The following is a 22,362-nucleotide window of genomic DNA, read 5'->3' as shown; positions in this document are numbered from 1 at the left end:
GAAATTATTAAAGAAAAAGAAAAAGGCAGGGTGGAGGTGGGAGTTTTTCTATTCCCTTCATTCTAAGGGAAAATCAAACCTCTTATTTTCACTTTGCTTGCCTTTACACAATGCAATTGTAGTTCCGTTTCCAGTCGTTGGAGAAAATGTGACGTCAGGATGAGCAAAACAAAACCAGCCAGTTCACTTTTTTTTTTTTTTTAAGATTTTATTTATTTGACAGAGAGACACAAGTAGGCAGAGAGGCAGGCAGAAGGAGAGGAGGAAGCAGGCTCCCTGCTGAGCAGAGAGTCCGATGCGGGGCTCGATCCCAGGACCCTGAGATCATGACCTGAGCTGAAGGCAGAGGCTTAACCCACTGAGCCACCCAGGAGCCCCAGCCAGTTCACTTTTATTTTAAAAAATACAATGTGGAGGAGTCCCTGGATGGCTCAGTTGGTGAAGTGTGCAACTCTTGATCTTGGGGTGGTGAGTTCGAGCCCCATATTGGGTGTAGAGATTACTTAACAAAATCCACATATATGTGTTGGAATATTATTTAGCCTTTAAAAGGAATGAAATTCTGACACACGCTACACCATAGATGAACTTGAAAACGTTATGCTAAATGAAATAAACCAGTCACAAAAGGACAAATATTGTATGATTCCATTTACATGAAGTACCTAGAGTAATCAGATTCATAGGGAGAGAAAGTCGGATCGTGGTTACAACAGGCTGAGGGGGAAGAGAAGTGGGAGTTATTGTCTAATGAGTAGAGTTCCATGATGACGTAAGAGTGCTGGAGCTGGGTAGCAATGATGGTTGCACAATACTGTGAATATATTTAATGCCGTTGAACAGAACACTTAAAAATGGCTAAAATGGGAGCACCTGGGTGGGCTCAGTCAGTTAAGCATCTGACTCTTGATTCCGGCTCAGCTGGTGATCTCAGGGTGGTGAGATTGAACCCAGTGTCCATCACTCAGCACAGAGTCTGCTTATGATTCTCTCCCTCTGCTATCATGCTTAGCGAAATAAGTCAATCGGAGAAAGACAACTACCATATGATCTCCCTGATATGAGGAAGTGGAGATGCAATGTGGGGGGTTTGGGGGGTAGGAAAAGAATAAATGAAACAAGATGGGATTGGGAGGGAGACAAACCATAAGAGACTCTTAATCTCACAAAACAAAGGGTTGCTGGGGTGAGGGGGGTAGGGAGAGGGCGGTGGGGTTATGGACATTGAGGAAGGTATGTGCTATGGTGAGTGCTGTGAAGTGTGTAAACCTGGCGATTCACAGACCTGTACCCCTGGGGCTAATAATACATTATATGTTAATAAAAAAAATTTTTAATTTGTTAAAAAAATTCTCTCCCTCTCTCTCTGCCCCTCCCCACCCCAGCTCGAACTCTCTCTCTCAAAAAAAAAATGGCTAAAACTGTAACGTGTACATATTGTGAAACATCTGTTTGCATGTACATATGTGTATGTATGTGTGTGTGGAGAGGGTGTGAATAAAATAAGTATAAGGCGCTGGGGTAGCTCAGTTGGTTAAGCGTCTGCCTTCAGCTCCGATCATGATCCCAGGGGCCCGGGGGACATGTTACTCAGTGGGGAATCTGCTCCTCCTTCTCCCTCTGACTCTTCCCTGGCTTATGCTCTTTCTCTCTCTCACTCACTTTCTCTCAAATAAATAAATAATATCATTTTTAAAATAAAATAAAATAAGTATACGATTTGTGTCACTACCACCAGGTCAGGAAGCCCACACCACGCTCTCTGAGCTCAACGTCATGTTGGCGGAGAGGGTCTGGTGGAGGAGGTCAGAGTGGGGGAGGCAGAATCTCTCTCTCAATCTCCATGACCAGATAGACATTTTACTGTTTTATTTTTTTAAGATTTTATTCATTTATTTATTTGTGAGGAAGAGAGAGAGAGAACATGGCAGTGGGTAGAGGGAGAGCAGGGAGCCTGCAGAGCTCGATCCTAGGCCCCTGAGATCATGACCTGAGCCAAAGGCAGATGCTTCACAGACTGAACTACCCAGGCGCCCTAGACATTTTTACTATTTTTTTTAAAGATTTTTATTTATTTATTTGACAGACAGATCACAAGCAGGCAGAGAGGCAGGCAGAGAGAGAAGGAGGGGAAGCAGGCTCTCTGCTGAGCAGAGAGCCGGATGTGGGGCTCGATCCCAGGACCCTGGGATCATGACCTGAGCTAAAGGCAGAGGCTTTAACCCACTGAGCCACCCAGGCACCCCGACATTTTACTATTTGATTTCTACTTCTAGATGTTCTCCAGGTACTGGGGCCGAGTCAGCTGACTTTTATTTTTCCTTCTCCAGTAACCATTACCAGAAGAAGAAACCATTTGACGCCCAGCCTCGCTGACATGAGCATCCAGTAGGTTTTATTTCCTGCCTCCTGCCCAGACAGGGTGGTGGGTTTTGACTTGTGCATCTTTTTCAACTGGTGGACCTCTGCCTGTGGCTCTCCAAGTGACGACAGGCAGCGACGACCTTGGCAGTGCCTTTGTTTTCCTGCTGTACCTGCCAGCACTGGGTTTATGACTCCAGAGAGAGGTTCCTGAAAAGTGATGTGTAAACGGAATATGAGGTAAGATAAATTATAACTTACAGCTTTTCCACAGGAATCATAGGAAGAAATGCTCTTGGAAAGCGAACGAGTCCTCCTCTATTTCAGTGCTTCTCGCTGTTTTTATTTATTTGACAGAGAGAGATCACAAGTAGGCGCAGAGAGAGAGAGGAGCAGGTTCCCTGCTGAGCAGAGAGCCCAATGTGGGACTCGATCGCAGAACCCTGAGATCATGACCTGAGCCGAAGGCAGAGGCTTAACCCACTGAGCCACCCAGGCGCCCCTTCTCGCTGTTTTTAGACCTCAACCCGCAGTTACATCACGTGGGACAGCCATGCGTGGACACGCCTGACCCAAACAGTGGACAAAACAGCACGTAGAGGCACCTGGGTGGCTCAGTGGGTTAAAGCCTCTGCCTTCCGCTCAGGTCATGATCCCAGCGTCCTGGGATCGAGCCCCGCATCGGGCTCTCTGCTCATCGGGGAGCCTGCTTCTCCCTCTCTCTCTGCCTGCCTCTCTGCCTACTTGTGATCTCTGTCAAATAAATAAATAAAATCTTAAAAAAAAAAAAAAAAAGCATTTAGCCCCACTGCTGGAGATACCGTCTGAAATTTTGTCCTAGTTTCCTCTCAGAAAATGCTGGCTGCAGGGGGAGGGGGGGAAATTGCTGGCTGTGGGCCACCTGGCTGGCTCAGTGGGCAGAGAATACTGACTTTCATGCTCAGGGTCTTGAGTTAAAGGCCCACGCTGGGCTTGGAGCCTTAAAAAAAAAAAAAAATGCTGGTTGCCACCCACAAAAATGGATTTCATGACTCATTAACAGGTCTCAGCCCATAGTTTGAAAACACAACACCGGTTTAAATATTTTATCGATTTGATGTTTCCGTTTTGCACAGGGTAGCTGAGCTGCCCACACCTCACATTCCACATCACAGAGAAAATCCAGTCCCTTAGATATGACAAGCAGTCACTCTTCCAGATTCTGTGGAGGAAAAACTTAAGGAAAACTCGCCTCGGCTGCAGGTTTCTACGGCCAGCAGGAGACTGATAAACTCCAGGTTTTTTCAGACCTAGAAATTAACTTTCCATCTGCCGTAGATGTTTTGAGGAAGGAAAACAAATGTTTTTCAGCTCTTTCTTCCCATTTAAGTTCAGAGTTTTGTTTTGTTCCCTTTTTAAAATCTTCTCTTTGGGCCGCCTCCTTTCCTCCGTGGCTCCCCAGAAAGAGTTAAGTCCACAAAGGAGTCAAGTGACTCAAGACCTAGAGCTGTCGGGCGCCTGGGTGGTTCAGTGGCTTAAGCATCTGTCTCCCACCGGTGTCATGATCCTGGGGTCTTGGAACTCCGTGTTCAGCCCTGAGCCTGCTTCTTCCTCTCCCTCTGCCTGCCACTCCCCCTGCTCGTGCTCTCTCTGTTAAATGAATAATAAAATATTTTTATTTCTGATTTTTATTTATTTATTTTTTTGACAAAGAGAGAGATCACAAGTAGGCAGAGAGGCAGGCAGAGAAAGAGAGGGAAGCAGGCTCCCTGCTGAGCAGATAGCCCTATGCGGGGCTCAATCCCAGGACCCTGAGATCTTGACCTGAGCTGAAGGCAGCGGCTTAATCCACTGAGCCACCCAAGCGCCCTAAATAAAATGTTTTTTTTTAAAAAAGACCTAGAGTTGTATTCTCCTTGGCCTTGCCCTCCTCAACTAGCCGCCCCAGCCAAACGAGGGACCCCAGGAAAAACCGGGGGCAAGGGTTGCAAAAGAGGAGGTGAGTAGAAGGAAGGAACGGAGCGGCTGAATAGTTAAGGGGCCAGTCCTTTTCGTCCGGCTTTGCGAGGAGACGGCGGCTGGGAGGGCAAGCTGCGTGCGCGGGGCGCGCTGGCCACAGCCGCTCACCTTGCACTTGCACCCGACGGCAGCTCGGCGCCCGGCTCAGGGGCGGTGGGAGGGCTCGCGCTTTCCTTTCACTTTCTCAGGTCGCCAAACCCGACACCTGGGGACTGAACCAGAGCTCCCACCACGCCGGCCCGGCAGGAGGAAGAAAGGCGCGCAGGGCCGGGAAGGAAAAAACGAGAATAAAGTCAACATTACCTGCCGGCAGGGGTGAGCGAGCGAGCCAGGTAAGCAACAGGTGAGCCAGGAAGGTGGAGGCTGCAGAATGCGGGACGGAGGGCATCGGGTGGGTGCGCACTGCCCCTTTGCCCTTGCAGGGGGCGCCGGCTAAGGTAAAGGGGGCTTTTGGCAAAGCCCCGGAAACCCTGGAGGACTTGCTGGGGGAAGGGAGAAGTAAGGTCCCCGCTCAAGTTACAGTGATATAACACCGGAAGTGGAATGGCCTTCTCTATTTGAAAAGCCAGAGGGAAAAAAGTGGTTTCATTGTGTCTTTATCTGCCGGGTCATTTGCCATAGGTGGTTGCAGAGGCGTCCATGAGAGGTGCTGGGAGCCTTCCCAGTCCGTTGAAAGTGCAGGGTTTTCACTAGGGATTGTGCGGTCTGTGTGCTGTTTAATTTGTGTGATGATGCAGGCTTGTCCTCTTCAGAGAAAACCGAAAAATAAAACTGGAAGAAATGGAGAAAGGGGTCGTAAGGCAGGAGGAACGGGAAGCATGTCAAATTTCATCCGCGAATAGGATCAGTTTTCATGTAATTTTATGAAACATTGGCTGAGGAGACCCAACACGCCAGCATGAAGGGCAGCTGAAAGGCCTGGGGGTATTTGCCTTGAGGGACCCTGTGCGCTGCCTCAGATTTCTGCTGGGCTGTCATGTGAAACAGGAATCTGCCAAGTCCTGGCACAGCCTGAGGGGATCCAGATGGAAACCCCAGGGAGAGGGAGGTCAACCCCATGTCAGCTAGAGCTGGACATGCCAAGTGGATTTTTGCAGGAGGTAGTGAGTTCCCTGTCGTCAAACATTCCAGAGCAGGTAGGTACGGAAGCAGAAATGCTGAGGTGGGAATGAAGTTTCGGGTGAGTGACTGCGTTGACCAGTGCTCCCCAAACTGGGATGGTCATCGGAATCACCCGGGGAGTGTATGCCTGCGCGTGTGTGTCGAGGGGGTGGGGGCATCTTTAAATATATTTGGCAGATCTCAGATGGGCTCTAGCAATAGATCTAACTATCTCCTCCGGACACTTGTGACATAATCAGTTAGTTTGGAAAACACTGTCATCAGAAACTTGAGGTTCTTTGCCAGTCGCTAGTAAAATATGCCATAAACACTTGAAAACCGTAGTTTTCATTTTGAGGGGGTTTTTTATTTTATTTATTTTATTTTTTATATATATTTTATTTATTTGACAGAGAGAAATCACAACTAGGCAGAGAGGCAGGCAGAGAGAGAGGAGGAAGCAGGCTCCCCGCAGAGCAGAGAGCCCGATGCGGGGCTCGATCCCAGGACGCTGAGATCATGACCTGAGCCGAAGGCAGAGGCTTTAACCCACTGAGCCACCCAGGCACCCCTTGAGGGTTATTTTTTTTTAAGTTTGTTTATTTTTAAGTAATTTCTCTATCCAATGTGGGGCTTGAACTCATGACCCTGAGAGCAAGAGTCACGTGCTCTACCGACTGAGCCAGCCAGATCCTTTCCTGGTCAAGAAAACCAGAAGAAAAAGGCCACGTCACTATTCCCCCAAACTGACTTCTGTCGCTTCTTGCTGGTCCTTGCTGCTGGTTGCCTGGACGGTCTGTCTTCCCTAGCTGTGAGTTGTCCTCCCCGCCAGAAGGATGCTAGGATGACAGCAAGACGTGTCCCCCAGCTGATGAACGGCAGCTAGAACCCTCCTGTAGGCGTCTCCTCTGCCTTCCACTGAGCTCAGGGCACTTGACAGAGCCTGGGGCACTTCCCTGCCTCAGTGACGAAAATTTCAGTCAGTGCTGTCCTCTGATAGCGTCGCTTGTGTGCTGGGCTCAGAAGAGAACGGCAGTTAAACCTCTTCATTTTATTTTTTTATTTTTACAAGATTTTATTTGAGGGGGAGAGAGTGAGAGAGAGAATGGGGTAAGGGGCAGAGAGGGAAGCAGGGAGCCCAATGTGGGACTCCCTCACAGGACTCTGCGATAGTGACCTGAGCTAAAGGCAGTCACTTAATCGATTGAGCCACACAGGCGCCCCAGACCTCTTCATTTTAAAGTAATGCCAACCCACGTAAGCCAGGTGTGGGCGTGTGGGGACAGCTCCCCTGTACCTGACCAGGAATTAATACTCTTCTCCCACAGGAATGTGAGTGCTGGGGCGCCTGGGTGGCTCAGTGGGTTAAAGCCTCTGCCTTGGGTGAGGTCATGATCTCAGGGTCCTGGGATCGAGTCCCACATCGGGCTCTCTGCTCAGCGGGGAGCCTGCTTCCCCCCCCCCCCCTCTGCCTGCCTCTCTGCCTGCTTGTGATCTCTCTCTCTCTCTTTCTGTGCCAAATAAATAAATGAATCTTTTAAAAAAAAATGTGAGTGCTATGAACGAATAACCTCCCTTTCTCTTGTCCTGTCTTACATCTCAAGTTCTAGAACAGTGCCTAGCTCACTAGAGAGATGCTGGATTCCTTTCTCTTGTCCTGTCTTACATCTCAAGTTCTAGAACAGTGCCTAGCTCACTAGAGAGATGCTGGATTCCTTTCTCTTTTCCTGTCTTACATCTCAAGTTCTAGAACAGTGCCTAGCTCACTAGAGAGATGCTGGATTTTCCTTCTTTTCTTCCAGGTGCATCCCAGGTGGCAGGAGCCATGCAGTTCTCCAGCTCCTCCAGGGGAGCAGATGAGAATTTTGACTATTTGTTCAAGATCATCCTCATTGGGGATTCCAATGTAGGGAAGACGTGTGTGGTGCAGCATTTCAAATCTGGGGTCTACACAGAGACACAGCAGAACACGATTGGGGTGGACTTCACCGTGCGCTCCCTTGAGATCGATGGCAAGAAAGTGAAGGTGAGAAAGACATGGGGTTGGCGCCTCCTCTCTTAGCTAGAGTTCTCTTTTTTCTTTTTCTTTTCTTTTTTTAGGATTTTTGTTTATTTGAGAAAGAGAGAGCGTGCGCGCGAGCATGAGTTGGGGGGAGGGGCAAGGGAGAAGCAGTCTCCTTGCTGAGCAAGGAGTCTATATGGGGCTCAGTCCCAGGACAGGGGATCTTGACCTGAGCCGAAGGGAAATACCCAACCAACTGAGCCACTAAGGCACCGCTTAGCCAGAGTTCTTAACACCAAAACATGTGCCTGAGGAATAAAAGATTTAAATATAAAACATGAAATCATAAGAATACCAGAGAAAAGATCATTGAAATATTTATCATTGTAGAGTGGGGGAATCAGCCTTTTTTTCTTAAGATTTTATTTATTTATATGAGGGAGAGAGACAGATTGAGAGAATGAGTGGGAAGAGGGGCAGTGAGAGAAGCAGACTTCCTGTGGAGCAGGGAACCCAGGACGGGACTCGATCCCAAAACCCCAAGATCATGACCTGAGCCGAAGGCAGACACTTAACCGACTGAACCACCTAGGAGCTCAGCGGCCTTTTTTTTTTTTTTTTAAGATTTTTATTTTTAAAAGCTTTTAAGTATTTATTTGAAAGAGATAGGGAACACAAGCAGGGGCAGTGGGGAAGGAACAAGCAGACTCCCTGCTGAGCACGGACCCCATCGCAGGGCTGATCACAAGACCCTGAGATCAGGACCCAAGCCAAAATCAGAAACTTAACTGACTGAGACACGCAGGTGCCCTGGGAAATCAGGCTTTTTTTTTTTTTTTAAAGATTTTATTTTATTTATTTGACAGAGAGAGAGATCACAAGTAGGCAGAGAGGCAGGCAAAGAGAGAGGAGGAAGCAGGCTCCCTGCGGAGCAGAGAGCCCATCGCGGGGCTCGATCCCAGGACCCCGAGATCATGACCCGAGCCGAAGGCAGCGGCCCAATCCACTTAGCCACCCAGGCACCCCGGAAATCAGGCTTTTAAGAACAGAACCCAGAAACCATAAAGGAAAAGATTGCTCAGTCATAACTACCTAAAGGCCAAATTTATACATCTCTATATAATGATATAAAGGTCAAATTCTACATCCACAAAAATACCATAAACAAAGTCAAAGGATGAATGACGAACTGGAAAGAAGTATTTGCAAATATGGAACTGACAAAAGGCTGATTTCTTTTTTTTTTTTTTAAAGATTTTATTTATTTATTTGACAGGCGGAGATCACAAGTAGGCAGAGAAGCAGGCAGAGAGAGAGAGGAGGAAGCAGGCTCCCCACTGAGCAGAGAGCCCGATGCGGGGCTTGATCCCAGGACCCTGGGATCATGACCTGAGCCTAAGGCAGAGGCTTTAACCCACTGAGCCACCCAGGCACCCCTGGCTGATTTCTTTAATGTGAAAAGAGCCCCAGTAAATGTCTAGGAAAAAGACTAACAACCAAATACAAAAAGTAGGCAATCCATTGATTGGACACAATTGTTATTTCAAAAATTTGGTAAGAACCAGCTCAGAAATTTATGTCAAGGGGCACCTGGGTGGCTCAGTAGATTAAGCCGCTGCCTTCGGCTCAGGTCATGATCTCAGGGTCCTGGGATCGAGCCCTGCATCGGGCTCTCTGCTCCGCAGGGAGCCTGCTTCCTCCTCTCTCTCTCTGCCTGCCTCTCTGCCTACTTGTGATCTCTCTCTCTGTCAAATAAATAAATTAAAAAAATCTTTATTTTAAAAAAAAAGAGATTTATGTCAAGATAAAAAGGTGCCCAGCCTCACTCATAATTTGAAAAGTGCAAATTTGAATAACAGAAACTATCCTTACCCATTTGATTAGAAAAGATCAGAAAGTGTTTGTGAAAGTGTAAGGCAAGGTCATGCTTGGAATCTTAATTAAATAAAAACAACAGTAAAAAGACATTTTGGAGGGACGCCTAGGTGGCTCAGTTGGTTAAGCGGCTGCCTTCGGCTCAGGTCTTGATCCCAGCGTCCTGGGATCGAGTCCCATATCAGGCTCCTTGCTTGGCAGGGAGCCTGCTTCTCCCTCTGCCTCTGCCTACCTCTCTGCCTACTTGTGATCTTTCTCTCTCTGTCTCTCTCTCTGACAAATAAATAAATAAAATCTTAAAAAAAAAGACATTTTGGAGATAAGAAAATTGTATTAGATGATATCAAGAAATATCAGATAGATACCACGGAATTCTTGGAAAGCTGATGAGCTGTGATTATGGCATTGTGCTTATATAAGAAAATGCCCACTTTTGACATAAATGAAATGACATGAAGCTTGGGATTCGCTTTAAAATAACACCTCAAAGAAATCAACAGAAAGGGCTGGATAAAGCGAGAGTGTGAAATCTTGTCTGGATAATGTCTATATGACGGTTGTTTGTTTTATTCTCTCTAGTTTGGGGTAAGTTTGCATCTTTCTTTAAAAAATTCATTTTATGGGGCGCCTGGGTGGCTCAGTGGGTTAAATCCTCTGCCTTTGGCTCAGGTCATAATCTCAGGGTCCTGGGATCGAGCCCCACATCGTGCTCCCTGCTCAGCGGGGAGCCTACTTCCTCCTCTCTCTCTCTCTGCCTGCCTCTCTGACTGCTTGTAATCTCTATCAAATAAATAAATAAAATCTTTAAAAAAAATTCATCTTATGGAGGAGTCTGGCTGGCTCAGTCAGTAGAGCGTGCGAGTCTTGATCTCAGGGTCATGAGTACAAGCCTCACATTGGGTGCCAAACTTACTTAATGAAATAATTCATTAATTAATGAGTACCTTTTATATAGTGTGAGAGAGTGAACAAACAGGTACCTTCAGACACGGTGGGAGGCTATGCTGTGCCGGTGGATGTCCCCGCGTGGGACGGTCGTTGAGAAGGTATTCTGAGGACACTCCTAAGCAGACACAACTGAGCGGTCCTTTAAAATCAGAATAGGTCAGCCAGTGCTCTCACCTTGAGTGGGATTAACAAGCAGGTTCAAAAGGTAAACAAAATCTTGGGGCGCCTGGGTGGCTCAGTGGGTTAAGCCTCTGACTTTGGCTCGGGTCATGATCTCAGGGTCCTGGGATCGAGCCCCACATCGGGCTCTCTGCTCCGTGGGGAGCCTGCTTCCTCCTCTCTCTCTCTCTGCCTGCCTCTCTGCCTACTTGTGATCTCTGTCTGTCAAATAAATAAATAAAATCTTAAAAAAAAAAAAAAAAGGGTAAGCAAAAGGTCAAGAACACCAGACCCAAGACATTGGCTCCACCTCTCCGACTAAAGTGTCCCTTGGGTGGTGGGTCCCAAACCTGAAAGCACACCCTAGATCACCCTGAGAAGCAAAGGGAACACGGATCCCTGTGCCCCACTCCTGACCTACTGAGTATCTATCTCCAAGTGAGACTCAGGAAGCTGCCTTCTGTAGACAACTCGGGTGAGCAAGCTGCCATCAGGCACAGGAACTCCTGATGTGGACCCCCCCCCACCGTCTCCTGCCCCTTCCAGATGCAGGTGTGGGACACGGCGGGCCAGGAGCGTTTCCGGACCATCACTCAGAGCTACTACCGCAGTGCCCACGCCGCCATCATCGCCTACGACCTCACCCGACGGTCCACCTTCGAGTCTGTGCCTCACTGGATCCATGAGATAGAAAAGTACGGAGCGGCGAACTTGGTCGTTATGCTGATTGGTATGGCATTTTCCAAGCATTTCGCTTTCCTTTCCTGGCCCCCTCCACACATGCTCAGCTTTCTGGGTGTTTCTGATGGCAAGGGAACGTGGGATCATAAAAGTGCTAATGGTGGACAGGCCTCAGAAAGTGGTTGGCCCCCAAACTCCCATCAGATGCACTTGAGAATGTGGGTGGTGGGGTGTATAATAACACAGATTCCCACCTAAGGCCCTGCCCTAGAATGTCTGGTCCCGGAGGCCCGGGATGGGGCCCGGACTTCTCGAGGAAGGCATCACGCCCCAATTGATTTGATGCAAATGCGTGTAGACCACACAGGAAATACCCCGGAGGCTGAGGTTCACGGTATCAGACGGCTCCAAATCCCCAAGGGGGCCACTCGGAGGCATGAGACCGTACCCATGAATGACTCCTCACACCTGCTAGGATCCTAAGCAAATTCTGATGACCAACCACCCTCAAAATGGACAGCAACTTGAACTGCGCAAAGGAAACAGTCGGCTTCACGAGAGCGGTCCTACTGTACTTTCAGAAGGCGGTAACATTTCCATCCCTTCTCTGTAGTTTCAGTTTTGCCAACGGAGCTGCCTTTTCCTTCCTCCTATGAACACAACTGCTAACCAGTGGCTGCTTCATTTTAGCAAGATGGTTTGGGCCCCTGCTACCTCCTCAAAGTGTGGTCCGTGGGCCAGCAGTGATCAGCCGCGGTTTGTGAAAAATGCGGTATCTCGGGCCACATCCCAGACCTCCTGAATCAGAATCTTCATTCTAAGAGGATCCTAAGGAGATTTGTAGGCAAATGGAAGTTGGCACAGCACAAGTCTAGACAGCTAGCTGTGAGATTGAGAAAGCTAAACACGCCATGGTTTAATGGCTGATTCATCCCCTGACAAGCATGTCCTAGCTCTGTGGCCAGTCTCTGAGCCTCAGTTCCTGGTCTGTTAAGATGTGACTAACACTCAACGGGTTGTGGTAAAAATTTAATGAGATACTGTACATAAATTGCTTAGCAATGCCTGGCACCAAGTCAGTTTAATATAAACCGTAGGATGTGTTCTAGGAAGTTTGTGTGAGGAACTGTCTCATCTATGTTCCAGAGAATTCAGGGCTTATGGTGAGGGTGCAACTTCCTAGGCCCTAGGAAAAGCCAGCATGGAGCCCCGGTCAGAGCACGAGACACAGTGGAGCCAGCCTTCTCCCACCCCCTCCCCCGCCCCGACACGCAGGATCTGTGCATCCCCCTCTCAGGGCTGGGCTCTGGGAACCAGCGTCCTTGTTCTGTACTGTGCACCTGTTTCCTCTCCCTCAGAGCTGCTTTGCACGCCTTACTCGTGGAGTCTCTCAAAGCATCACCCACCTGCTCCTGCCACAAGCCTCCTCATTCCCTATCTACTCGCTCACGAGGAAATCCCATTGACCCGTTCCTTCTTCTCATGGCAAAGGGTGACCCAGGCTGCTGGCCACACCGAGGATGGGCGAGCCTGGGGCGAGGTGCTACCTGAGACTAAGAGCTGGGTACCGATGGTGAGGGCGATCACAGGATGCAAAGGCTGGGCATGGATGGGAGGTCACTGGCACATGTTCTGAGCACATCGGGCCCATTCATTATTACTGCCATGATTGCAGAAAGAGCGTTTTGATTCGTAGTTCAGCCTATCATATGCGGGCTTGAAGGGAACACTGCTTTGAAGCTCACGCCACTCCTCCTAACTTGAGAAACAATCATTCCAGAGCCTAGAGCACACTCCCTCCTTCCTGCTACCTCAGATCAAAAGCCCCAGATTCCACAGTCTGCTGCCAAAGCAGATGCCCCTCCCCTCCTGTCCCCTCCCGTTCTCGGAAGGGGGTTTTCACATGGCAGAAACCAGGCGGGAGAAACTAGTGAGGCCCCCCCACGGAGGGCACCTTGTCTCTTTGGGAGGATCGAGATCCCTCTCTCCCCTGTAGCTTCTCACCCCAAGGGCCCCTTTTGGGACCAGAAATTTTGTAATTTGACTTCGGATATAAACACTTCTACAAGCAGAGTCCAGAGTTCGAGGAGTAAGCACTGACCCCAAAAGATCCATATTTCTTCCCCAACAACCACTTCTGGGAAGCATGGAGGAGGATGCTCGTGGAGGTGTCCCGCATCCTGACGGGTGGGGTCCCACCGGGGACCAGGGGTGGTGCTAGGGAGCTGCTGGTGACGGACACTCTAACTGTTACCCGACTCCGGGTACAATTCTGAGTCCTCTGAGTCGCTGCAGTTATCTGAAGTTCAGAGTCAGACCGATTGGTGTTCAATCTCCCCTTCTGCTCTTCCCCTCTGAACTTGGGCTCATTACTCTAATTTCCTCATCTATGAAACTGATGCCTGCTTCAGGTGCACTGTTGGGTTGAATAGATATACGGGAAGCACTTGGCGCAGTGCTAACACCTCAGTAAGGGGAAGCTGTTATTTCCAGAGCTAACAGGCAGGTCTGCTGTGCCGGACAGAGGGGCTAAGAAGCCCCGTGGCAGGAGAGCAGAGCCGACAGGGAAGGCCACCCATGACCTCAGGGGCGGAAAGAAACCCCACCCGAGGTAACTCCCCGAGAAGGGACACTCATGGGTGGAAAATGTGCATCTCACTAAAGGGAATGAAGCTGTTCCTTTCTTTTTTTTTTTTTAAGATTTTATTTATTTGACAGAGAGAGATCACAAGTAGGCAGAGAGGCAGGCAGAGAGGGAGAGGAGGAAGCAGGCTCCCTGCCAAGCAGAGAGCCCAATGCAGGGCTTGATCTCAGGTCCCTGGGATCATGACCCGAGCCGAAGGCAGAGGCTTTAACCCACTGAGCCACCCGGGCGCCCCGAATGAAGCTGTTCTAATCACACTTGAAGTTACCCCAGGAAGGTGGACTGAATCTCTTTTCCACTAAATGCCTGTACTTCCCACAATGAAGCAGTTCTTCCTCAGGGCCTGGAATTTGGGCAAGGCAAATCTGCATGCCCCAGGACCCCTTCCCTTCTGAGCTATCTTCGGAAGACAGCTCCCTTTCTCCGGCTTCCTGGGCCTCCCTTGCAGGCTCTCCCCCCGGCACCCTCCTCAACTGATTTCTCTGCTGCAGACACAGATGGGGCAGAGGAGGGGGTCACAGATGCTAGGATGGGGGCGCCTGGGTGGCTCAGTGGGTTAAGCCTCTGCCTTCAGCTCAGGTCATGATCTCAGGGTCCTGGGATCGAGCCCCACACCCAGCTCCCTGCTCAGCGGGGAGTCTGCTTCTCCTTCTCCCTCTGTCCCTACCTCCCTCTCGTGCTTGCTCACTCTTTCTCTTGCTGTCTCAAAATCTTTCTAAAAATGCTAAGATGTTGCAGGAATCTCACAGCTGTCATGGTATTTACACCCCAGTCTGTCATTCCTCACAACCGTCTCTGCCTCAATTTACAATCAGTTCTAGAAATGCCCCCAAAGATGGCCAGGATGTGTCAGTTTATGACGTGTCCAGTCCCCAGGGCTGACACAACGGGTCTTCCTGTTTTTGTCTCTGTGGCCTCCGTGCCTTAATCTAGAAAAGTCAACTTGCTGTTCCCTCGCAGAAGTGTCCTCGCCCCCACTGTCTTCCTTCCTGTTTCCCCATTTCTTCACACAGGTGTCTCTCTTTCACAAGTTACCGCAGCCTCTTGGAGACGTTCCTACAAAGGTCAGAGATGGTTGTGCACCAACTTGTACTGCTCCTCCTCTCTGGCCACTTACCGGAAGACCAGCCCCTCGGTCGTGTCCCTGTGTTTAAAATCCTTGGGGCCCCCCGCTTTCCTGCTGGAGAAGGCTGGCTCTTTCCTTCTCCTCATCCTGTCTGCGGTTTGTGACCTCCCAGCTCTTGGTACCCCCCATCAGGGGGAGAAGTCAGAAGCCAACTTCCTTTACAGGTCACAGCACCTGCTGTAACCCTCAGCATCTGCTTTGTCCCCTTAGCATTTCAGGCAAAAGTCCCACTTCAACAGCTGTTCTATTTCCCGGTCCACAGTCTCTCAGAAAAAAACTCTTCATGCCTAAGGTTTCAGCCTTCAGATCTGTCAGATCCTAGAAGACTGCATTCTGTGTTACGTGACACCCTCAGGAGGTCTGGGCCAACACCCCAGGGTCAGATGCTTCCTTATTTATTCAGTGCAGTGCCATGTGCGACCTAGTCAAACAAAGCAGGTTGAATAAAAACTTCAAACGCCAGTTTGGGGCAGATTTTGCCATCGGAGGAATGACCAAATACACTTAGGGGTTTCCCAGGGTTTTGGATCTGGGAAACGTAGACAAGGGATTATACACCTGTGCTATGAACAACTGTTACCGTTCACCTGGTCCTCGGCCTGTATTTCTTCGTGGCTTGTGTCGGATCAGAAAGTTCTTGTAGTTGACTCAACTGTCCGTGTGTCTGTCTGGTCTCCCTGACAAGATGAGGAACTCTTTCCTTCTGGGCAGGAACATCTGTCTGGGTGCCCAACACACAGCCCTTAGTAAGCAAGGGCTCAGACCGCAAGTGGCGAACACACGGTTTCTTTCCGTGTCCAGGTGTCCCGGCTCATCTTGAGGTGCGCCGCCCCAGCGGCGGGGAAGCCGGGCACTGGACAGACGGGGCTGCTGACCTGCCGTGGCGATGGGGCGGGTTGGCGGGGAGCAGGTCCTAAAAAGCAGAACCAATGCAAGCGAGCCCAGCACCCACAGCTCCGAGGGAGGGTTGCAAAGGAGCAGACCACACTCCCAGCTCGGGGACGCCCACTCCTCTGGCCTCCCTTCCCCCACCTGCCTTCCAGAGGCAGCGCTGTGCCCTGAGCTTCAGCCTCATTGAAGATACGTACCTGAGGCAGTTTCCAGTGGCTGCTGGGACACAGAACCATAAACCAAGCAGCTTAAAATTGTAGGAAGGTGTTCTCTCTCAATTCAGGAGCCAGAAATCTAAACCCGGTATCACTGGGCCAAAACCAAGGCATCCGCAGGGCCATACCGCTCCGGGGGCTCCGGCGGGGAGAATCTGTTCTTTGCCTCTTTCAGCTTCTGGTGGCTGCACGGATCTCTGCCGTGGCCACAACACCCAGTGTGTACGTCCCTCCCCACCTCCCCTCCTGCGCCTGTGAAGTCCTCCCCCAGCTCACGCAGCAGGTTACAGGGGCTGTATTGGGGCCCAGGCAGCTAATCCAGGACTCTCTCCCCATTTCCAGATTCTTAATAACATCTGCAAAGACCTTTCTTCCAAATAAAGAACATTTAGTCTCCAGGGATTAGAACCTGGTTATCTCTGGGACTCAATGTTCAGCCCAACCCCGTAGGGAGGTGGTGTCTCAGACTGAACACTTGTAAGAAAAGTTCCCTCAGCCTGGAGCCCACGCTGCCTGACAGAGGGATGGAGTCCTACAGCCCAGGTCTGCATTAGCGAGTCCTACTTCAGCCTACCTCAAAAAACAAAACAATTAAGTAATCTCTACACCCAACAGGCAGCTCAGATTTACGATCCTGAGATCTGAGTCCCACGCTCTACCAACTGAGCCAGCCCTGCGCCCCTGAATAGATAATCTTTTAAATGATTTTATTCAGGGCACCTGGGTGGCTCAGTGGTTAAGCCTCTGCCTTCGGCTCAGGTCAAGGTCTCAAGTTCCTGGGGCTGAGTCCCGCATTGGGCGCTCTGCTCCATAGGGAGCCTGTTTCCCACACTCTGGTGGCCTCTTTGCCTACTTGTGATTTCTGCAAATAAATGCATAAAATCTTTTTTTAAAAAAAGATTTTATTTGAGAGAGCACATGAGTGGAGGGAGGAGCAGAGGGACAAGCAGACTCCACGCTGACCATGGAGCCCAACATGGGGCTTGACCCCACACCCTGAGCTGAGGTCAAGAGTTGGCCGCTTAACCAACTGAGCCACCCAGGCATCCCCTGAATAGACTTTTTAAATTTATAAATTTTAAATTTATATGTCAGTCCATCAATCTTTCCACAGCGATACAGTGCACACCTCTGCATACCGTTCACGGTATGCTAGACACCTATCTGACCTAAAGGTCCTCCTTCAACAACCCGTGAGTCTTTAATTGCTCCTTTTTTTTTTTGAAGATTTTATTTATTTATTTGATAGACAGAGATCACAAGTAGGCAGAGAGGCAGGCAGAGAGAGAGGAGGAAGCAGGCTCCCTGCTGAGCAGAGAGCCCGATGCGGGGCTCGATCCCAGGACGCTGGGATCATGACCTGAGCCCTGAGCCGAAGGCAGAGGCTTTAAGCCACTGAGCCACCCAGGCGCCCCCCCCTTTTTTTTTAAGATTTTTATTTATTACAGAGAGAGATAGCGAGAGAGGGAACACAAGCAGGGGGAGCTGGAGAGGGAGAAGCAGGCTCCCTCCCCGCTGAGCAGGGAGCCTGTTACAGTGCTTGATTCCAGGACCCTGGGATCATGACCTGAGCCCAAGAAAGACACTTAATGGCTGAGCCACCCAGGCACCCCCTATAATTGTTCCAAAATGAAAATTTTTAAAGGTTTTCATGGGGGGGGTTAATTATGGGGAAAAAGGGTCTAAGAAAGCTCCTTTATAGGAAAAAAAAAACAAGTTGAGAAAACACCAGACTGGCCCATCTCAGTTACTGTAGATTTGTAATAAATCCTGATGTCTGGTAGAACAAATCCTGTGGAAAACAATTTTACCTCTGGATTCCTGCCTCAGAGAAATCCAAGTCCAATGACTGGAGGCATGCAGGGGTAAGTGGAGAAGTAAAGAGATGGGTCACTCTTCCTTCTACCGCCATGTTCACAAAACCCGTCACTAAACATGCCGGGGTGATAGGGAATGCTCTAAATCCTGAGAGGAATGATGGTTACAGAGCACGTCCGTTTGTCAGCATTCACCAACTGCACACTTACAGTCCGCCTCCGACTGTATTTAAGTCACAGCTAAGTCCTGTGTTCATTCCACACCTTCAATCCAGCAAATCCGAATCACAATCCCCTCAGCTAGCCCAGGCCCCATCCTACAGTATCCAACCCTTTGTGGTTTGGAAAAGAGCAGAAAGAGAAACAAGATTTGAAGGAAGCAGGAAGAAGCGCGAGACACTGGCACCGTTTTTACCTTGTTAGACTTAGAAGGAAGGAATGACTGTCGCTCCCTAGAACAGAGGGGCTCCATGGGTCCCTCCCGATAAAACACACCCCTCCGGCCCATTTCTCCAAGCTCCTCAACATCTCATTTGACAGTGAATTAAGACAATGGCTTTGTTTTCATCATCAGGGGTTTCATTTTCAGTGAATCTGCCCACACTGGTTGTTCAGGGATGAATCATGTGTGCCTATCACTGAACTAAAACGTTTCTATTAAAGGTTCATTTAAAAAAAAAAAAAAAAAAAAAAAGAACAACCCAGATTCAGTTCACCCATAGAACATCTGCTTCTCTCTTGCTCCCAGGGAACAAATGTGATCTGTGGGAGAAACGGCATGTCCTGTTTGAGGATGCCTGTACCCTGGCTGAGAAGTACGGCCTTCTTGCTGTTTTAGAAACATCTGCCAAAGAGTCTAAGAACATAGACGAGGTCTTCGTGCTGATGGCCAGGGAGCTGATCGCCCGCAACAGCCTGCACTTATTTGGGGAGAGCCCCGTGAACAGCCCAGCCCTGGATTCTAGGCCGATCCTTGTGGCCCAGGGTCCGAGGGAAAAGACCCACTGCTCCTGCTGAGATGTGCACGGGGCCAGCCGCAGCCAGGAGACGCCGCGTCGGACGTGGAAGGTAGCCGGATACCCTGTCGTCGGCCACGTGGCATCAGACCAAGGCAGACTTGCCGCTGGTCCTTAACCCTTCCTGCCCGGATGGGGACCACTGTGCCTGGGTTCGCACCCGAGGCCAGACCTGCTGCCTCTGAGCAAAGCCACACCACTGTTTCTCTTGGCTCCGCTTTGGACTCGAAGACAGGGGTAGGAAGACAAGGTCTGCTCTTCCTTATACTTCCATTTTGTCTCCCCAACCCTCCCAACCATTTCCTACTGAATTCTGCTTCTTGCTTGAAGAAGGTAGTGAAGAAAGAATGAGGGAGGGATATCAAGAGAGGGGAGAGGATGTTTAGAACATTCCAGAGCGGTTTAAAATAGTTGGGGTGCAGGGGAGGGTTTGCGGGGGGGAGGGAGCCTGCAGTGAAAAACCAGAATGCTGTTCAACTTTTGCTTCCTGAAGTTCACACCTCAGGTCTTTAGTTTGAGGAGCAAAGCCTTTGACATCAAGACCATCAATATTGTCTTGCTGAATGGTCAGAGCCATGAGATGGAGACGGAACTGATCTCACTCTATCCGAGTGGGGCTGATGTGACCACCCTCCTTGAAAGTGGGAGATGCTGACAATTTCCTTCTCCAGTACCTGCTGGATGAAAACTCACTTCTGAATTGAAATTCAGTTGAGTCCTAGATGAATGTCAAGCCAATACTGGCCTCGCTGAGTGCCCCCCAACCCCGCGGGCTATGTACAGAACCTGTGAATAAACAACATTGTTTTTTCAAAGTTCCCTGATGGTTGCTACTGGGGCACACCTTGTAATTGTAGTTAAGAACCACAGGGCTGGGGGCGCCTGGGTGGCTCAGTGGGTTAAAGCCTCTGCCTTCGGCTCAGGTCATGATCTCAGGGTCCTGGGATCGAGCCCCACATCGGGTTCTCTGCTCCGCAGGGAGCCTGCTTCCTTTCCTCTCTCTCTGCCTGCCTCTCTGCCTAGTTGTGATTTCTCTCTGTCAAATAAATAAAATAAAATAAAAAAAAAAAAAAAAAAAAAACCACAGGGCTGGAGCAGCCGCAACCATGGCCCCGAACCAGGAAAGGTCCGTGGGGTTGGGACTCACCCCTCAGCACCACCCAGACGCTGGGACCAGCACAAACAGCCACTAACCATGGGCAGCTCCCGAGTACTTGAAATGTGGTTCATTCAAATTTGAGCTGAACTCTAAGTGTAAAATACACACCAGAATGTGAACACTTAGCACGCACACACGAGAAGAGTAAAGTATCCTACAGTCATTTTATATTGATTGTATGTTGAAATGGTATTAGATATACTAAATGAACATAGTAACGTTTCACCTGGTTGTTTTTTTTTTTTTTTCACTTTTTAAAATGTGGCTACTGGAAGAACTTCAATCACGTACGGGATTCACACCATGCATGCATCAGGCAGTACAATGAAGCAATGCTCCTCAAAGCGTAGCTCATCAACCGGACATTTGAGACCAGTCAAGCGATGCTCGGTGCCGATTCTTGAGATCCGTGATTGGACAGAATCAGGATCTTTTCAGAAATCCACATTCCCCCAAGCTTGCCGGGCAAGTCTTCCCCACACTGAAACGTTCAAATTGTTACTGTATAGAGATGGGGAGGGGAACATGGTTAGGAGGAAGATCATAGAGAATTAATCACGCTTTTTTTTTTCCTTAAGATTTTATTTATTTATTTGGGACAGACAGACAGTGAGAGAGAGCATGAGCGAGGAGGTGGTCAGAGAGAGAAGCAGACTCCCCGTGGAGCTGGGAGCCCGATGCGGGACTTCATCCCGGAACTCCAGGATCACGACCTGAGCTGAAGGCAGTCGCCCAGCCAACAGAGCCACCCAGGTGCCCCAATTAATCACATTTTATTTCATTTCACTCTATTTCACTCCCTATTTGTTGGACTCACCTTTAGGAAGCATGAGGGAAATCTAGCTCCAGGCCAGAGAGAACACATGCATCATCAACCGCTTCTATCTTCCTGTTATCGTTCTAGAGGGAGGGGGAGGCAGAGCAGCGTCTCTCGGACAGATCAGGAATATATCCGTACGGAGCCTCTGCAGGATATTCCAAGATGGCAAAAAGCAGATAGTCATTACGAAAGGTAAGGAAAACTGAATAGGTCGAGGGTGAGAGGGAGCAAAGAGGCGGCTGAACATGATAGGAGAGTAACTCTCTTTCCGTGCACAACAGTCCCAATGCTCTGAAGACCTCATCGCTGGCTTCGCGGGTTACGCCCTCTGGGGATCAGCTGGAATGAAAATATTCCTCCCAGCAGGGTACATGTGTGAGAACACGGCCCCCTGAACACCAGCATGCTGGAATTCACCTACCTGGGCTTCTGCAGAAATTACAGTGCTTCCGCAGAAACCCTCGAGTCCCGTGGAAAGGGACTTGAAAGGGTATCCAGCGTGGAACGATGGTGTCACTGAGAGCAGAGGCACAACTCCTGAGGCTCAGGGAAGTCTCGTAGCCCTGTGAAGCCAGCTGGGCAGGCTCCCCTTTAGAGGGCCTGGCACCCAGGAAGGCTGTGTGTTGCTGAATTCTGGTTATTTTTTTTCACATCCCCTAAATTGTGTAGTTGGTAACGAGTTATGTGAAATTAAATTCTACAAGGGACACTTCGGAAGGATAATAAGATGGCAAAGGCCTCAATATTTTGTCTGCCAATGTCAAGTACGTTTCCATGTGTGAGGCAGTCTTTCATTAATACTTCATGATTCAGAGACAAGTCCTGAATCTCTTTCCCCTTCTGTTACTGAAAGGTCCATTCGTAGTAATGGGAATAGGACTACAACGGTATTAATAATGGCAAACACATAGCGCAATTCCTGTGTGCCCGGTGCCGTACCAAACACTTTATACTAACTCAGTAAATCCTGGCTACTATCTGTTGAAGTGGCTACTATTCATAATTCCTATTTTAAATGATGATATAAAATACTGAGGGATTAAGGTCACACAGCTGTAGTGGCAGAGCCAGGATTCCAACAATCTGGTTCCAGGGCCCACTCTCGGTAACAAGGCTCCCCCCAGCAGGTAATGACCGGTATCAGGCTTGGGTTCCGTCCTATTAACCCCTCATCATTAATACACAAACACAGAAATAATCCTAAAATACACTCTCAAACATACGTTTCAATATCCTTCAAAGTCGTGCAGCTCTCTCTAGAAGCAGCTGGAGGGAGGGAAGGAGGCAGTGTGCGAGACCAGGGGCCAAGTGGCCGGTTGGGTGGATTAGGCTTGTCCCATCTAACCATCGGGCAGTTATGGAGAGGCCTGGCCCAGCCGTCCATGTCCTCTTGAGCAAGGATGATGTGGAAACTCCACTTTGCTCATATGCAAGGCTATCTGGGGGACCCAAGGCCGAGCAGGCGGAGTTCTACCCCAGCACAAGGGTTAGATGGGGAGGATGGAGAGGCAAGCACCTTACCAGTGCTCCCTGCAGGTCGCTTACAAAC

The 22,362-nt window shown here is 49.4% G+C and overlaps 1 protein-coding gene across 2 annotated transcripts; it reads left to right on the top strand.

Annotated features, from left to right (window-relative positions):
* The first annotated feature begins 4,222 nt into the window (after nucleotides 1-4,222).
* On the top strand, nucleotides 4,223-19,660 carry RAB19 (RAB19, member RAS oncogene family). Of its 2 annotated transcripts, none has more exons than XM_046020075.1 (4): nucleotides 4,223-4,702; nucleotides 7,263-7,486; nucleotides 10,991-11,174; nucleotides 18,567-19,660. In XM_046020075.1, exons 2-4 carry the CDS (start codon nucleotides 7,286-7,288, stop codon nucleotides 18,833-18,835), a joined length of 654 nt encoding a protein of 217 aa, XP_045876031.1. In that variant the 5' UTR covers nucleotides 4,223-4,702; nucleotides 7,263-7,285; the 3' UTR covers nucleotides 18,836-19,660. The 2 variants fall into 2 exon arrangements, with proteins under 2 accessions (XP_045876031.1, XP_045876030.1); XM_046020074.1 differs by having other exon boundaries at nucleotides 4,228-4,691.
* Nucleotides 19,661-22,362: the final 2,702 nt, after the last annotated feature.

This window comes from Meles meles, chromosome 10 (assembly GCF_922984935.1).
Source record: "Meles meles chromosome 10, mMelMel3.1 paternal haplotype, whole genome shotgun sequence".
In the NCBI taxonomy this organism is placed as follows: domain Eukaryota; kingdom Metazoa; phylum Chordata; class Mammalia; order Carnivora; family Mustelidae; genus Meles; species Meles meles.
Note: the sequence above shows the minus strand (reverse complement) of the source record. Positions and strands in the feature narration are given on the sequence as shown.

Excerpts from the sequence above, each read along its gene's own strand:
- RAB19 (XM_046020075.1), top strand. The coding sequence starts at position 7,286 with ATGCAGTTCTCCAGCTCCTCCAGGGGAGCAGATGAGAATTTTGACTAT. Across the intron at positions 7,487-10,990 it reads TCGATGGCAAGAAAGTGAAG|ATGCAGGTGTGGGACACGGC; the intron begins GTGAGAAAGACA and ends TGCCCCTTCCAG. Across the intron at positions 11,175-18,566 it reads CTTGGTCGTTATGCTGATTG|GGAACAAATGTGATCTGTGG; the intron begins GTATGGCATTTT and ends TCTTGCTCCCAG.